The sequence below is a fragment of the Pholcus phalangioides genome, unplaced genomic scaffold (genome assembly GCF_987345545.1).
Source record: "Pholcus phalangioides strain wild (caught in Gottingen) unplaced genomic scaffold, Ppha-v1.0 ptg000011l_1, whole genome shotgun sequence".
NCBI lineage: Eukaryota > Metazoa > Arthropoda > Arachnida > Araneae > Pholcidae > Pholcus > Pholcus phalangioides.
The window spans coordinates 60,780,271-60,798,968 of NW_028301604.1; the positions used below are offsets into that span (position 1 = coordinate 60,780,271).

At 33.9% G+C, this 18,698-nt stretch overlaps 2 protein-coding genes across 7 annotated transcripts in view; one reads left to right on the forward strand and one right to left on the reverse strand.

Moving 5' to 3' along the window:
- LOC149080649 (sodium/hydrogen exchanger 9B2-like) overlaps window positions 1–5,535 on the forward strand; it is a 38,054-nt gene extending 32,519 nt beyond the window's left edge. For all 6 annotated transcript variants that reach the window (XM_089239819.1, XM_089239820.1, XM_089239821.1 and 3 more), the window contains 5 exons: window positions 115–279; window positions 418–526; window positions 2,457–2,593; window positions 2,952–3,029; window positions 5,128–5,535. In XM_089239819.1, the coding sequence (XP_089095945.1) occupies window positions 115–279; window positions 418–526; window positions 2,457–2,593; window positions 2,952–3,029; window positions 5,128–5,325 (687 nt within the window). In that variant the 3' untranslated portion in view covers window positions 5,326–5,535. The remainder of the gene's footprint in view (window positions 1–114; window positions 280–417; window positions 527–2,456; window positions 2,594–2,951; window positions 3,030–5,127) is intronic.
- A 337-nt stretch (window positions 5,536–5,872) lies between these two features.
- Window positions 5,873–18,698, reverse strand: LOC149080650 (glutathione S-transferase 1-like). The gene is made up of 5 exons (XM_089239824.1): window positions 18,501–18,698; window positions 10,949–11,007; window positions 9,449–9,590; window positions 8,403–8,567; window positions 5,873–6,237 (listed from the first exon to the last, which is right to left on the reverse strand). The coding sequence occupies exons 1-5, from the start codon at window positions 18,639–18,641 to the stop codon at window positions 6,103–6,105; spliced, it is 642 nt and encodes a 213-aa protein (XP_089095950.1). The 5' UTR covers window positions 18,642–18,698; the 3' UTR covers window positions 5,873–6,102.

The window sequence follows — 18,698 nt, forward strand, 5'->3', positions numbered from 1 at the left end:
CGGCATTAAATGCATGGATTTCCCTTTCTGCCAGGTTATCAGATCAACAATTTAATGCGAGCATTAATTTTATTTTTGTTCGGAGACTAATATCTTATGTTGATCATTGTGCAGAAAAACAGAAACGTCTTCCGAGTGGTGATTCTGGCTTTTGGGGGCCTATCTGTTATGTTCGGAAGTCAGAAATTAGATTTCGGTGCAGCTGGTGCTCTGGGATGCATTTGTCTTCCATTCACTGCAGCTATAAGGTGGAAAAAACAAGATTGGAAAGAAGAAGACGTAAATATAGAATTTTTTTTTCTTCCATTATACATAAATGAATATAATTTTGAGTGAGTAAAATTTCTTTTCTCGTGTCATGAGCCATAAAAATGAGAATTACAGAATTAGAGACATCAGTCAAGACTTTTTTTTCAGGATCCTGTAGGGGATGCTCTGGCATTTGTATGGAGAATTATCGAACCATTTTTATTTGGTCTGATCGGATCAGAAATCAGAGTGAACCAACTACAACCAAGTACAATAGGCAAGTATTTCTTCGAAAAAAAGAATGGCTTTGCCTTCTTTGAAATCCAAAATATAAAAGAGCCGCTTTTTCGCATTTTCTTCCAAATTAAAGAGAAATAGCTTATCCTTTTTTATGCTTTATACAGGTAAAACAATAACCTAACCATCTGCATTTTTAACAAATAATTGCGAATCGCATCCTATTTATTCTCATGTTCCTGCGTAAAGTTTTTCCAGTCTACAAGAACCTTGTTCACTTTAGCAAAACAGTTATATAACCTCTATGAACACCGATATTTCAGAAAATTACGCAAACCATCAGAAAGTTTTCAATGCATTTCCTGCAATCTATGCGCCTTATTCTCATGGGCCCTTTATCCTGGAGCAGGGTCCCTAGGCTGGACCTTTAGTGGGCCCCCTCTTTAGTTAATTTATAGCATGAAAAAACGAAAAAAGATGACAATCGTTCCGGATCCCAGGGCTAGGGCTCTGTCAACCCCACCCTTGTGGGGGCTATTCTTATTCCATGTACAAACACACATTCACACAATATACATACTAAAGATAACAGTAGTTCTTTGCTTACAAGCCACTGTTCTTTGCTCCCACCTAAAACTGCTGACTCCTAATTTTTTCCACCCAGCGCAGTTCCCCCCTCTAGTTTCGGCCCTGCATAAGCACTGACAAACCTTGTCGAATTCTGCCTGACATTATAGTGTTTTAAACAGTTCAACAGCGTCAATTTCAATATACTAATCTGTTAATGAGTGTACAATGTTTTCGGCTTGTGAGCCATATTTCACTTAGAATCACGTTTGATGTCCCAATTGGGGTGAATTCACATCTACAGACACTCACCGTGTCGTTTCAGACACCGCAAACATTCTTTAATATAAAACCATCTTATCGTGGCTGCGCAGGTACAGACAGACATTTTTATGTTAAAGAATGGTTGCCGTGTCTGCCCAGCACCTCCTAGAGATAGAAGGCCTCCTCACGGGTTGCCAAGTTCATCTGTAACGTCATTAAAACTACCTAGCAAGTTTGCCTCATATGTTGAACCACAGCATCCTTTTTCGTTTCTTCTTATGTTGGCTTAGAATCTTCCTGGTTGGCTCACAAATACCGCATGCTGATTGGATACGGGGCATAGAAATCTCCAATTCTGAGCCTGGTCATTTCTTTTCCGCACAACAATGATACTGGCACGAGCAAGGAATTATTTTCCCTGATTATTCGGGGGGAAAATGGACTACTTGCTGACGTCACGAGCAGCGTGCGGAGGCCTTCTATCTCTAGGAGGTGATAGTCTTGCACGACACGGTGAGTGTCTGTAGATGTGAATCCACCCTAACACCTAAATAAATTCTTTGCAGTCCAAATATAAATTAATAACACTAATGAAACCAATAGAAAACTTCGTTTTAAATTATGCAGTGGTTTTTACGAGCTTCCGTCTATTTTCGTAGTTTACGGGATCGTATTTCGTAGGTCTATGCATACAGTATTACGTAGGCCCATATGTACAGTATTACATTTAACGTCACGTCTCGTATTGCATTCCGAACTCATAATTTTATAAATTTTTTTGCAGGCCTCATAAAATTCCTGAATATGTAAGATTGGCTCGAGGGACGAATTATGTGGGCCCCTTGCTTTTTATATATCCAGAAATTTGGTAAATCAAAAAAGCTATTTACGATTCGCTGTTTAGGGTGTCCGCGAAACGCCTTTATACAAATACAAATACAAATACAACGCCACAACAGGCAAAATGCCCAACGAGGTGGCTGATAAAAAGATGCCCATAAAAATATGGTTGTCATATGTTTCAAAAATAAAAGACCAAGAAATTTAACCAATTACTCGTAGATACGGCACCGGTGGCCCTGTTCTGCAATAAATGAAAATGAAAGCTCAAAAATAAATAAAAATGTTTTCTTTTCCAGGACTTGGTCTGGCAATCCTCTTCTTAGGATTAGCTTTGAGAATGGTAGGTTCATTGGTAGCTGCTTATATGTCTGGGCTGACACTTAAAGAACAAATTTTCGTAACTTTTGCTGGAATGCCAAAAGCAACAGTGCAGGTTTGTCTGAGACTTATTCCTAATGATATTCTCTATCAATAAAGCAATACTGTTCTTGGACTTGAATTGTTTATAGAAATAAGTCCAATATCTCTCCGAATAGGTCCTTATTTGTTTATACAAATAAATAACCAAAACAAAAATATAAAAAAAAAACCCTTACTCTTAACATCAAATCATCATTTTTTAAAAATAAGTACGTTTGACAGGTTTTTCAATAAATATTCTTACATGCATTTGACTGAATCATAAAATAGCTGAATTCTCAGAAAATTCCAAAACACGATTTTATAAATTTTTGCTTGACACTCGCCCATGGTCAGATGAATTTGATTTACTTCAGTATTTATTTTTTCAGGCAGCTATTGGTCCTGTCGCTTTGGCTTTTGCTAAAAAAGAACAACTTGGACCGATTGCAGAGCAATATGGAGTCCAGGTAAGGGAGGCCTCATGTATAGCTCTCTATTAATATTGCTTTTATCTAAATTTCGTAAGGAAAGGGCTGCCAATTGCCTTGCGAGATTGAGTCCAGGTAATTAAAATGCTGAATTGGTTACCAAAAAGCTTTTGATACTTTATTCTTATCTCGTAGTTTGCATACCTACCCCGGTGGCGTAATTCCATACCGTACATAGGATTTTTTAACATGGGATGCGCCTCATTGGCTAAGATCACTATTTCGTCACTATATCGTCACACCCGATCTTGTCTTCGGAACTCGATGTAATGCGCATGCGCGACATATTTATTGGCGCGTTGTTCCGGCGACTGTTGGTTGGCGCCAATATACTGCCTGGCAACGTTTAATAGTACATATATCTAATTTTAGCCGCAATCGGCGTGTGCCAGTCGGTGTAATGGTTAGAGTACGGGGGTTGTGGGTTCGAATATCAATGTAATTCCACTCGAATTCTTTTTTTAATAGTTTTACCCGCGGTCTGTTTTTGGAATATCTTGTTTCAACTTACAAGTTTTGCCATATTTCCGGTTGTGGTGACAACATAGTTGATAATTTCAGTCCGGGGGCAGGGGCCCCCTGTAACGGCCGGAGGAGCGAAGTGACGTCCGAGCCCGAACGAAGTTCGACCTACAGGGGCATTTATTAATAAAGTAGTCGGAAGCATGTTTTTTTGAGTCGTTATATTATATTGTATATCATTATTATGATAATTATATTATGTTGCTATAAAATTTTATATCTTTGTAATATTATATCGTGATCTTTAATGAATCCTGGTGTTTGGCGATAAGTTGCCAAACGTAACAGCCATAGCTCCGAATCGGTAATGTTCGGCTCTTCGGCTAGTACGTCACGAGAAAGGTTCGGAGTTAGAATTTCCCTCGATCTTAAATGACGTGATCTTCGCCAATGAGCGTATCCCAGGTTAAAACCTCTGTACATAATGGAATTGTGCATCCCGGTGATAGTGTTTTAGAAATAGCGTATCTGTGAAATCATTTTAGTATAGACCACTGCGTAGAGCAAGGGTCTTCAAAACATGGCCCGCGGGCCACATTTAGTCCTCAGAGTTTGTCGCGTCCCGCTGACCATTTTTAGAAGAACATTGGAAGATGATTAACTCTAGAATTACTGAAAGAAATAATTTCAGAGTTATTGTAATAAAGAATCATTTAAAGTAATTTCAGATTAAAATTAATCATAATCAAAATTTAACTACTCAATAATTAATCAGAAACTTTCCAGATTTAATGAAAAAAGTGATTTCAGAACTAATCGAAATTGATCATTGGATCATTTTTGTCGCACCACGGTCATTTCCTGCACACGAGGGCTAATTAGACAGGACATACAATTTATTGCTGATTCCGAACGGCATGTTTGTTTTTTATACTCATCGAGAGGTTGGTGCGCTAACCCCTCGATGGGGGACTCCCTGCGGTAGCAATTTTTTCTGTGGTCATGTCGCCGTTTCTGTTGTACCCCTGTGTCTGTGAAAGTTTTCTGACAAGGACGAACCGGGTATCGAACGCTCGACACCTTTAATACTTCAGGCGAGTATCTTATCGACCTGGGCTATCGCGCCCATCGAAATTGATAATCAATAAAAAATATAATTTTAGGATGAGTAAAAGTCTTCAATTATTTTTGCCCCAACACAGCTCAGGTCTTATTGGCCCCTTCTATCAAGATGTCAGTGTAAATTTTATGAGTTATAAGCTCTTATAAATATATCTGGGAATTCTTTTTACAATTACAAATACCTCAGTATGAGTTGGTGGCCCGCGGACTTCTTGGGCAATTTCAATCCGTCTCGCAGTGTTCGGAAGGTGAAGATCCCTGGTGGTATATCGTGGGCTTTATCATGTTCCCGTATCATGTTATTATTTGAATTAAGAGAGTAAATCCTCTCTTATATACCCCGTTAGGTTATAGTGCGGATCTGAACCATGTCATCCAACACCCACGATGTAACGAGGTTACACTGCATTTCTTTTACCCAATATCTGAGTGATAAAATGAAAAAAAAATTATTCTTAATATATATTATACATATTGTATTTTTTGATTGCAGATTGTCACTGTGGCAGTACTAGCAATTTTGATTACAGCTCCCCTAGGTGCAACAGCTATAGCGCTTCTCGCACCGCGTCTACTTGATGGTGCAGATGCCAGCAGTTCTTTGTGTAAGAAAGAGATTCCTCGATCCAGAGAGACCAGGATCAGTATTTTTGATCCTGACAGCAACATTTTTACTGTAGCCAGGCTATGACACTTAAAAGTTGAGACGACGTAATACACTGTACAAAAATTTCACCCAGTATGGTGACGACTGGAAAATTCGGGAGTCTGTGCATATAAATATAATATAGCTTAGGCTATAAAAGTTCTCATATCTTCATGTAGGGGTTGAAAATAACTGCTATATTTATATATATATAGATATGTATTTCACGCTGTAATAAAGCCTTTTATGATCTGTTTTGATTTTGTTTTTATTTCCCGAATCTCGTATATATATTTATTTAAGTTGATAAATAACTGCGTATCCAGAACTTTCAAAATAGTTTTTTTAGAGCATCGAATAAAGCTTTCCATATTTTGGTCAGAGAAAAATAATTTAGCTAAAACGTTACCCCCTCCTGACACTGGCGTAACATATCTTTGGCTCTTTGATGGAGAATTTGAACAGTCTCGACCAGAAAGATCCAAGTCTACAATATAGGTAGAACCGTAATAGACACGACAATACCCTTCCGAGACGTTTTACTGTACTTCATTTTAAAAAGAAAGTGTTTAAGACGAATAAAATAAATACATAGAGATTTTGACTATTTTATTTATTATTTCAATGACAATTCAATATACCAATCGTTTATAAACTTGAAATATGTTTTTCTTTCAATCCAAAGTATCAAAAGAAGAAAAGCGCAAATGAAGAGAAAGTTCAAAATCACTTTTTATGAGAAATAATTGTAAAGAAACAAAAATTTTGATTCTTTTGTGTTGTATTCGAAGATAGCAATGAGCAAGCCACTGGGACGGAAAGTTATTTCTTCATCACAGCTTTGAATCCATTCAGAGGATCCTCATTTACTTCTTTGTAGTAAGGCAGCTCTGCCTTCACTTTCTTCATCCAAGCAGTAACCTTTGGGTATGCACTGAAGTCGTAGTCATCAAGAATCTATAGGAATATTTTAAAACTTAGGTTTTAAATAGAATATAAAAAGAAACGGATGTTGCATTTTTTTTTTGCAAACCGTTCTTGAAAATGCAAGCTTATTGCACCTCTTTTGACTAATCATTTACCCAGATCAGTTAATTAATAACATTTAGTTTCACACATTTTTCTTGCCAAATACTCTCACTATTGAAATATAAATTTCTTATAAATCCTATTCGATATTAATTTTTTACAGATGTAACAAAAATTTAAAATTGGAGTGATAAAATATGGATAAAATTTCAATGAATGGTCTATGATGTGTTGTACATAGTGCATAATGTCCAACAATCGACTGACGGTTTTTAAAATGGGATAGAGCAAGAAAACGGTGACGGAATTTTAAAGAATATTTAAGTCATTCTTGCGAAATACAAATGTGGGAAGTCAGAAAGTTCAGCTGCGTCATTCATGCTGCAAGGGTTTTTATATTTGCTAAAATTAAATGAAAATGGATACCAAAATGTGCCCCAAAACCCAATTAAGAATTTGTTGCCCTTTCTTTCCTGATGCCAACAAAAAAAATTTACACGTTTTTAAGTGCAATATTCGCAGAGATATCACACACAGGATTCAAAAATCTGAGAAAAGTGGGGAAAGAAGCGTTGTCCGTTAGTTTTTGTTCTTTCCAAACTTTCTTCCGTTGTTTGAATTCAAATATCTCAGCAAATATTGCACTTAGAAACGTACACTTTTTTTTGTTGGCATCGGGAGAGACAGAATACAACTTTCCAATTGGGGTTTTGGGCACAAGCTGTTCATATAAAAAGTTATTTTTAATTTCAATAACTACACATTCCCTTTCAACATAAATGCTGTAGCTGAAATTCTTAACTTCGCTCATTTATATTCCGCAAGAATGACTAATCCGTCACCGTTTTCTTGCTATCCCATTTTGAAAACCATCTGTCGATTGTGAAACACTTTGTACGCATACAATACAAAAGTACAAAAAACATTCCAAAAAAGTTAATTTTTATATTTCAATAACTATACAACCTTTTGCAATATGAATGACGTATCTGAATTTTACACGTTATTTGGATATTTTTTTCTAATTGGAAAGTATGCCTCTAGGATCAACGGTTCACCAGTATAAGGCGGTATGGGGAATCATGGAATCATGCTGTATGTGTGTGTTATGGTAAAGTGATAAATCGGTGATTATCCATAATCGTCAATAATCTTGGTAAGCTTGATCAATTTTCCTACGTTTATATCACTTTTACTGGCGATTATTACTCCCGAATGTAGTCGGCAAGTATGAAAATATGGTGAAAATCATGCGGAAATATCACTTAAATTCAACCACTTATCAGTTTACGTGATGGATGCATAAAGCGTATTTTGCCAAAAGAATTAAATTTAAATGAAAATACGTGTCATAAGGATTTATGTAAAAGTAAAAAAAAAGGACATAAGTAAAAATTATTATCAGTCTTTTTAATGACAGCTTTCTTCACATTATGAACATTTTTAAACATAATCAATATCCGAGGATCAATATCACCAACTCAATCCATCATCTTAGACTGAAGTTTGAGCAAAAAATGTCAGGAAATTCAAACAATTCATTGACAATTTGTCATATTTACAAAAATCAGCTAGGGATTATACATAATCACTGGTAAATGTGATAAATTTGCAAAAATTATCAAACTTATTGAAATGATCTGAAATTATGCATAGTCACCGGATTATTCAACTTCACGTTAGGTTCATAACACATACACGCACATTCCGACATGTGCTTATTCGTTAGAATTTGCGTAGAGAAGAATATGGACGAGGTGCATGTGCGGTGTAGTAATGGTATTGTTTGATAGGTTGTTGTATGGCAGTACTCTAACAGGGTTGTGAATAAATGGAATGTCTTACCCCCAGTTGTCCTTAATTCACACGTTCAAAAATAAATTGGGGTTGAGTTGAGAAGCTTGTCTTATTTAAAGAATGAATATCATAATTTTGGAGGTGGGCAGTGTATTATATTTTACCATGGGTTGTTGTATTTCAGATCTATTTGACATCCATAGTTATGGGCATTTTTTTCAGCCATCTCGTTGAGCATTTTTGCCTGTTGTGACCTTTATATTTGTATTTGTAAATAATATAAATTGATAACTTGCCTCTATGAAGCTCAAGCTGGCAATGATGGACAAATCTGCAAGAGTGAGGTGACTCCCTGCTACATAACTTGTCTGACCGAGGAATGTTTCCAATAATGCGAGCGCTTTTTTGAAAATTTCATCTTTTGCAGGGTCTTTCTTCTGTCCACCAAACAAAAATGGGTACTAGAAAACGAAACATTACATCAACATTTTAAAATAATTTCACATTAAGTATCATATACTCTATTCTGAAAATGGTCTTTGTGAGTGATACTATTTGTTTGGCAGAGAAGTGAATCTTATTTTGTGTACACGTAATCACACAATGTGCAATTTTTAAAAAAATAATTTTGTAGTTCTACAGTAAAATAAAAGAGAACCATAATTGAACCAACGTGAGTCATAGGTGATCGTAAAAAATAATGTTTATAAGTATTTCATTTGGTGTACGATATATTATAGTTTCTGAAAATCTTTCAATTCTTTTGAAACACTAACGGGGGTATTAACCAATCCGTGTCGATCTCCTACACAAAAATTATGACTACAGTATATACCGTGTCGGTAAATACCACCCCAAGTATAGTAAAAGAAATCTATTTTAAAATGAAAATTTTTTTATTGAACACTCGGTGCACATTGATTACCAATATATATATATATTCCTTTTGCTCGCGACATTAGTTAATAGACCTATGGGGTATACATTGAATAGTTCAGTTTGTTACAATGTCTAATCATTAATCAGAGAGAAAATTAGAACCAAGTTAAATATGGAAATTGAGATTAGCATGGCTGAAAATCTTGGGCCTTTCTAAAAGAAGGTGCTGTTTGTAAAACTAGAATGCATTATTTCTGTAACGGCATTTATCTACGACTGAGTTTTAATAAACATTCAGTTTCCACGGAACGCAATCCAACTGGACTAAAATCAATTAGCCCTAGAACTATTATTAAGTTGCAAGTAAAATCGAAAATTTGAACTTTCCATCAAAACTACATTCCTAGTATACACTACTTACACTCCTAGAAACTACACTCGCAGTATATGAAACCACACTCACCATGTAATCTCCTTCAGCCTTGTATAGAGTTCCAATGTCAAAGTACAACAGACGGTCAACAACAGCACGTTTTTGGGGATCTTTGGGATATAGATTGCTGTCTGGAGCGTATTTGTTCGCAAGGTAAGTCATAATCGCTCGGCTAAAATATGTATACACAGAATATATATACTTATAATATTCAATTATACATAATTTTCATAATACAGTATGAGCATTTGTACGTGTAGTATATGAAACATGTTTCACTTGGGAAAACGAAAATTTATAGAATAAACAAAAGAAATTTACATTATTGTTGATATTTAATTCTCAAGTGCAAGAAGAATCCATTCTTGAAGTGTTTTTCTCATAAAGTATTCAACATTTTAGTTCAACTTTTGAGAATTAGATTTCACGCATTTGTAGAAATATCAATTAAAGGCTATAATAATATATAAAATAGATAGCCTAAAACACACACGATTCATGGATAAATATGAAAATAAGTTTTGTTGGTAAATGCCATATCACGTTCAAGTGTCTACTAGATAAGGAAATACAGTAGTTCAGACTGATAAGTGAATGTATTTTCCTTTCAAATGTTTCCTTTCATAAGACTTTCAGACCATTTGGAAAAAAAAAATCTATTTTAGCGTTCTTGAGGATAAATAAAATGAAAATAATTCTGCTAAAAACAGACAAAAACAGTCTATAAGCTTTATGCATTCCAACTCTCGTTTATCTCTCATCACAATAAAACCTTTGTGCCAAGTGCCCAAAACAATTATATTTTTGCAATTACTTTTCCGTCTATAAGAATATTTTTAAAACAGGGAAAAACTCTGGAGCAAAAATACCTTCCGGAATGGTCCATGGTCAAACAAGAAAAAACAGTTTTATTCAATGTCAGAATCAAAATAGAACATAAATGATATTCACTTTATCCATTAAAGAACAATTTTTTCTGTTAAAAAGCCTTGATATTCTTATTGACTTAGTGTGGTGGAAAATGAAGTTTTTAATTTAAAAATTACAGGCACAGTGTCTATCAAGTCAAGGACAAAATGTTACGTCTTGAACTTGGAAAGAATTTTTAGATTTCACTATATAACCATTATAATAAATAAAGCTAATATATAAAGCTAATTTATAATATATAAAGCTAATTTATAATATATAAAGCTAATTTATAATATATAAAGCTAATTTATAATATATAAAGCTAATTTATAATATATAAAACTAATTTAAATAACGATACAAAGGCAGTAAACCTGCTTGCAATATAAATCCTGAATTACGGGAAAAAATGTGTACCAAAAAACTAATTTAGAGAAATTAAGATTTGAATAAAGAAACTAAAAAGTTACTGTGGTTTTGATCCGAGTTATATGAGGTTTTTCATTACTTTTTTAAATCGTTATCATATAGAACAGAAAATAATCGTAGAAGTTCAGAGTATTGTTATCACGAACACCATAGAAATCTCGTAAAAAAAATGATAACTATTCTTCATACCTCTCCCACAAGTGGAAGCCATTGTCATTGATAGTGGGTACACAGTGCTGTGGGTTCATCTAAAAAAAAACAAAAATAAATCAGAAATGTTATCAAGACGAATGATATGCGGGATCGTGTAGAATTTCGTATATTTTCAATACATTTTTCTATACGAGTAAAGATATACTTATACAATATAAAAATAAATGTCGGTGTAAAAAATATTTAATATTTCGTATTATACAGTCTTATTTTATGTGAATAATTGGAAGGATAAACATCGTGGATAACTTGTAGGATTAAAACGATCGAAAACGCGAAAAATAGCCAGAGTTTTAATCAAGTGACTTAGAAATTGGAGTTGCTCGTGTGTGATTTAAGCCTATTATTTCTTATTGAATATGTTGTTATTATCATTTTATTCTTTCCTTTTTGTTTTTTAATCTGTCGTGGAAGTTTGGATTTTGGTTTTAAAAAAAATTGTCATTTGATCATTTTTGTCATCATTTGATCATCATCCTGCACACGAGGGCTAATTAGACCGGGACCTACAATTTATTGACGATTCCGAACGGCAGGCTTGTTTTTTATACTCATCGAGAGGTTGGTGCGCTAACCCCTCGATGGAGGACTCCCTGCGGTAGCAATTTTTTGCTGCGGTCAAGTCACCGTTTTTTGTTGTACCCCTGTGTCAGGAAAGTTTTCTGACAAGGACGAACCGGGTATCGAACTCGCGACACCTCTAAACACCTTTTGGTACTTTAGGCGAGCATCGTATCGACCGGGCTACCGCGCCCCTAAAAAAATAAATTGTAGACAAAACTAATTATCTGATTTTTAAACTATTTGTTCGTGAATCAAAACATTCAATGGTTAAATGTAACAGGTGGGAGGACTGATTAACCGTCTGATAGATTGAAAGAATACAATACACGTTCGCCGTTCATGTCAAATATATAGTAAAACATCAAATTTTTGTTGTTATATCAATCGTACATGTGAAAAAACTTATCGATCGAGGGTTCAACAAAAAAATTTGAGTAAACGAAATTATGTAACAGTACGTTCAGAGTTCCGGCGTGGAGTGACAATCAAAATTTTAATTCCAAAAATACAGTTTCATCACCAAAACATAAATAAAAAGGTTTTTTATATAAACTGATACTTAATATTCATTAAAAAATCTTGTTTCATTCGCAGCAAATGTTCAATATTTTCCGCCTACGCGATTTTCTTTCTATGCAAATTCGACACAATATTTTCAAGCTTTCTAGAATGAATTTGTAATAATTTATGTCTCCCAATTTTTTAACCCATTATTCTTAGTTTTTAATGAATACAAAGAAACCATGTATTACCGCGTGCGTCATAAAGCATGTTTAATCCTTTCATCAAACAAAAGAAAATCCACGGTAAAGCATACACACTAATTCTGAAAATAGCGTGGTTTTTTTCTCTGTATATAGTGCCCCCACATCAACCATTATATTGAGTTAAATCCTATAAAAGAGAAAGTAAAAAAAATTCTCCAATTTCCGTTTGCGTGCTCGACAAAGATTGGCCTATTTCATAGATACAAGCATGAATTGAGTTCGACGACCTCTGTTATAGCAGCATCAAATTAACGAACGACAAGCATTGCATTGCTAGACTGGTCAGTGGCCTCCGTTTCTATCTGCCGACAAAATAATTTTATCCTCTGCAACACGTTACTGACTAACAAAAAAATTTGATCAATGGTGAAGTCTTGTTTTCTGCAATTTCTGTCTTCATCTGGTACTCTCGTACGACCAAATACGAGTAGGTCATGTGTAGCCTAACAATAAGTATTTCTTTCAATAAGATAATAGATTAACGCAGAGATTCTCAAACCTTGCACCACCAATACCTTTGTCAAGAGCAGCAGCTCTGACAATTGTTTTTCGAAAAGATTCTTTGTTAACCCTCTCCAAGAAGCCGAGAATAAGCGTTAATTAGGGAATGGGGTGCAGCGGGTGGAAACTTTTTAAGAACCCCTGGATTAAGGTATCCGACTACGTTTAAAATGCCCTTTTAGAAAATATATAGATTTTTTTTTTATCCATTTTCACATAATAAAATGAATTGTGCTTATGGAATGCCCTATGATTTCTTGCGATTCCAAAACAGTCTTTGTTTCGTTTATGGTACGCTTCGAAACTAAGTTACACTAACTTTACTTAATGTAAAAACGCAACGTTATTCTGTAAATAAAAACTTTTAACGTGTTCTACGTAGAATGTCATTTTTGATATTTTACGGAACTTAATTTCTGAAAATATATTGATAGTATCGTAACAAAATTTTAATACAATATTTTATGTATATATTGTAAAGGTTATGAATCAAGATCTAAGGTATATCACATGTATTTGTCTAATTACAATGCTTTATACACGATATGTTAAATGAAATTTCAAAAAAATTCACACGTACATCAACAGATTTGGATGTAACTTATGAGCCTACCACATCCAATAATTAAAATTTTAGTTCCAAGTTTGCATTATCACTAGATAAATGTACTGCGAAAATAACAAAATATTTCATTCATAGAATTTTTTGCAATCGTGTTTCAAATAACACATAAATTTTGCTTAAAATTTGACATAAAAATGAGTTTCATAGAAAATAACATAGTCCAAAATTTATTGTTTTTGCCATTTTGAGACACTTTCTATCAAAAAAAAATTCTAACCTTGACTCCAGTACCAATTTATAGAAAAGTGCTAAGAAAGGCAGTTGTATACCTTAACCCTAGGAATGGTACCTAAAAAATCTATGCTTTGATGCCTATACGAAACTACGTCTCTAAGGCCGGTATTACACTATAAAAGTTTTCTAAAAGTCCTTTTATAAAACTTGAAAAATTCAACCAATAAGATTATAGGTAGCATTTGCTCGAATGTAACCTATGAGCTTTATTGGTTGAATTTTTTGAGTTTTATAAAAGGGATTTTATCAAACTTTTATAGTGTAATACCGGCCTTAGACGTATAGGACCATTCTAGGAATGAAATACTTAAGTGTTCTATTTATTCTGACCCGTTTAAGCCGAGTGAATAAAAAAAAAAAAAAAAAAATAGCTTTTTAGGAGAATCAATTTTTTTTTCCAGAATTCTGTAATAATTTATGCTGCGCATTTTTAATTCGCGTTTATTGCAGAAAAACAAACTGATCTTTATAATTATGGAATAAATAATTAATAAAATTATTTCGCGGCTCTCATGAAACGTCATTTACACTTTTCCACCAACGATAATGACGCGTAGCAGACACGGAATAAGAATGATGAATTAGTCAAACATGTTAACCTCTCGCAAAAATAAAATCAGTTTAAAAAAATGAGTTAAAGCCATATCTAAATATAAAAAAAGTAATAGACGTTCAGCAACTCGAATATTGTCAACATTTAGTATCGGCATTAATATTGTTACATTTCAGCATAGAAAGTTTCGCTGGTTCATGAAAAAGCAGTTAAAAAAATCAGTTAATTGGTTTAGTTTGACTTTGTCTTGAAAGTATCTTTTTAAAAATCTGGTTTTTAAAGAGCAAAAATCGTAATGTGCAAAAATTGTGGTAGGCTATGTCATGATGAAACGGTCTGTGACGTAGCCAAAAGTTCTGACGCGAATACGTTTTTGTGCCTTCGATCGCGTGTTGAATACCGACATAATGAAGTTATGTTAATATCATCGGCTTTGTCTTGAGATTAGCTAACAAACGATACCAATGTCGTTTATTTTCGTTGTGAACTTTTAGAGTTACAGCGGGAAAAAATTTGTTACGAATCAAGGCAGCGGGCCTGGTGTCCAGACGGAAAGAGATATTGGAACCGGAGTGATATTGGATGCACCTCTGCCATGTGCATCTGACAAAATCATTGTCTTTGACTTGCGTTAGGTACTTGAGATATGAGTGTTTAAAGAATTTAAGCAGTTTAAAAGACGTATGCACGTCAAAAAATAAAATGTTTTAGTTTTAAATTTTATATATATATATATATATATATATAAATTAAATGAAACCAAAATCATATATATAACGCTTGTTACAAGTAAATCAAATGTTGATGATAAAAAAAATAAATTGTTAAATAAACACGAAAAAAAATACAAAAGAGAAGAAAAAATAACAAAACAGAAAATATATAATTTAAAAAAAGAGGTTACAAGTGCATTTGTGGAGGAAAGAGGTGCTCAGATAAGTAAAACAATTCAGACAATATTGTATATTTTTCTTTGATATCTCCGTGAGCTACTATATATACCCATTCATTTACATTCACTATAAACAAATTTTACCATATTATTGGACAATTGTATTAAAAGAACCTAAATTGAATATCTGATTTAACAAGCAATCAATAAGTACCAGTATCAAGTATTTACAGGACCAAAAGAATAGTAAGTTAGAACATATGCGTTGAGTATATAAAAGTTTTCTCTGGGAATGTCGAACAGTGATACAGGTCACAAAATTTAATTACAACTATTACACCCTAAAAATAATTAAGAGTAAAAACCATTTCACGCTCTGAAATTTCGGCAGATTAAACCAAGTCATGCCTGTAGGTATTAAAAAGCTTGAAGCGAAAAAGAGGTCGTACCCACAGGTAGGAAGGATTTCGGCACCCGTAAACAAGAAATACGGAAGGCGTCAGGGTGTTTTTTTTTGGTTATTTGTCATTGTGACTATCAACACAGTTAAAGCGTCTGTTCTGACCCCGTTATAAAAGACTCGCGGTTCGATGTCAGGCATCAATATCCTGACCGGATGAGTAGTTTTCCAGGCGAAACATACATTCTGCCTCAAACTAGATTACTTTTCAGTCGTATAATTTTTTATTATTATTTTTATTTATTTTTTTGAACCAGTTCAGGTATCGGGTTCAAGAAAAAGATTAGGTTATTTTCTCCGTTCAAATATGTGGGCACAAAATTTCTCTGCAAATCAAAGTTGCTATACTACTGGAAATGAATTTAGTTGTGTAATAAGAGTAGATGATGATTGTTTTGTTGTCCTAGATTCGAATCGATTCTGTTGAGCACAACGCGTTTTTCACTGTGATTTCTAGCTGAAAAAAACTGGAAAATTTTATACTGTAGTAGGTTATGAATATATTTTTAATTATGTGTTTAAAAACAATTTCTTTTTCGGCACCTCCTCTTTTTTTCTCTCACGACATCGATCATATACTTAGGACGCCTTGATTTTATAGTCCGTTTCAAGAAATATTGATCTCAAAACTTTTTTTGACTTCCTATACTTTATTTTTGGATTTTGACTTGAAAAAAGGATCTTGCATCAATGTTTCAATATAATAGCGTACCCATTTCAGGCCTGGTGCGCACTAATGTGGAGTTGCTTTTTCTCGTGGTAGATATTCTTTTTTTAACCTCAGGTGAGTTCAGCCAACTATAGAGATTTATAGGGAATATATCAGAATCTATATAGGTGTCGGTTCAGCCCTTATTTCAATGATAAAACACCCACAATCCTTAAAGTCAGGGATGAACTCCTAAGGTAAAAAATATATATATCTGCAGAGAGAAAACAACCCCTAAGTTTGTGATATCTGGGTCTGAAACTAATCTGGAATTTTTTGTCAGTTTTCTAGATTCGAAAATTCCAACTGAACATCTTGATCTCAGTCAAATATGGGATAGAATATAGATTTGATCCCTTATACCATTTTAACAAATTGCTATAAACGATGTATTTAATCTTTGATCGATAATTTTTAATTAATCAAACTTGCCATCTTAGAAATGAAACTGTTTATGATGAAAAAGAAAATAGAGAGAAGATAAGCTCGACAAGCACTCGATATTTCGAATCAACGGCAACTCTGAACAGTTGGAGGTATATGTGTGTAATATGTTGATAGTTTTGAATTGCGATATAGAGTAAAAGATTCAAAATTAAAAAAGTACCTAAAGTAGGATGTATAACGTTTTAAATTTATGCATTACTAAGTCAGTACGCAATTTCATTCAAGCTACACACTGTTGCAAATATAACTCGAAGCAGCCACAAAACATTTTCCAACTTCATCGTGTTTTACACCTATGTTCAAAATTCATAGAGCGAAATGGTTATCAACATTCTGCAGCTTTAAAAATCTTATTCAATGAATTTCTATCCAGAGTTCTCCAGCCCTAATTCTATTTTTTTACGAGTACGCCTTTTTCATTCAATAGAAAGTAAAAATTAAAAACGTATAAAAAGATTTTCAACACGAAGTCATTTTTTTTACCAACTTTTTTCAAGTGAAATTACCAGAACCTTACCCTCAAACTTAAACTTGTCGACTTTTACTATAAATATATTCATCTATTACAGGCTTGGCATTTTCTGATTCTGAATAGTAATGTCATCTCAGTATTTTGAGAGTTGACACAAAACAAAATCGAAACCAACTTGACCCTTAAATGTGTAGCTTTGCATATATGTAAACAATGCCATCTTAACGCAAGGGCCCATCCGGGCACAACCCGGGGGCTCCAAGAGAAGGAGCCTCGCAAAAATGAAATATGGTTGAAATTTTTGAGAATTTGCCTGGTAGTGCCGCAGAAAAATCACTTGGCCCGGGGGCCCATGATGCTCTTAAGACAGCCCCGTATGGAAATGGTTCTTTAAATGTTCATTACTGCAGCCAGTTCGAGAATAAAAATTCAGAATTACCTTTGCACATAAGGTGAGGTGATTCTTTCCATTTTATATTTTGAATTTGCTGGTAGATGTCCCAATTAATGACAAGTCTGTTTATGGCAAAACATACATGGCTGTGATCTGACACTAATTTGTTGAAATGTTTTGTTTGCACATTTTTTTACATTTTTACAAATTTTTAATCTAACGTTCATTATATTTATTTCATATGTAATTTTTGAGGCTCTGTACGTCAGTAATCTTTAAGGCCCTGTATAAGCAGTACAATTCGAAATAGATTTTTGTTTAAATGATTTTTCCGTCTTTCAATACGTGTTATTAACAATGAAACAAAAATGTATCCGCTTGAAAACGAAATTGAACATTTAAGGGTTAAAACTTTAATCGTTAAAATGGTGCTACATTTTCCAAAACACGGAACTCCAGGAAAATATTTAAAATAATGTATATAAAAATCTGAAACGAAGATGGATGCGAACTTCACGCAAGTGAAACGAATTTTTATGCATCAACTCACAAGGATCACGTTCTTATAAACCGGTTTAGCGAATGCCGGCGTCTGTTAGCGGTTTAATTATGATTTGCAACATCATGTGCAACATTTAAAATGAAAGTTTGGATTTGGTAAGATGTTAAATTTTTATCGAGAGGTTTTTTCCTTGTATTTTTAATCGACCGGCGGTCCTGAGGAAAGGACCGGCGTTGTTTGCTGTGAAATTATATTACTCGCACATCAAAGTACACGAAACTAAAAATGTTTCAAACTACTTCTGTCATTGAAAACTAATTGTGAACACTTTAAAACAGCTGTCTGTGAAAACTTTTTTCAAGTGAGTTTTGTAAAATTCGAAAAAAAAAATTAAAATTATTTGCTTACCTTCAAATATTCCGGCTTCATATGATCTCCATTTCTCAGGTCGACTATATGGAGATTAACATCCAGACCAATATGTTTAGCTGTCATGATGACAGCTCGAGCTGGGGCACTGGCCGGAGCGTAGTAAATATCGACTCCCATAGTAGTTTCTGTTTTCTCACTAGAAACTTCGTGAGTTTTTGAAGCAAGCGAACTGCA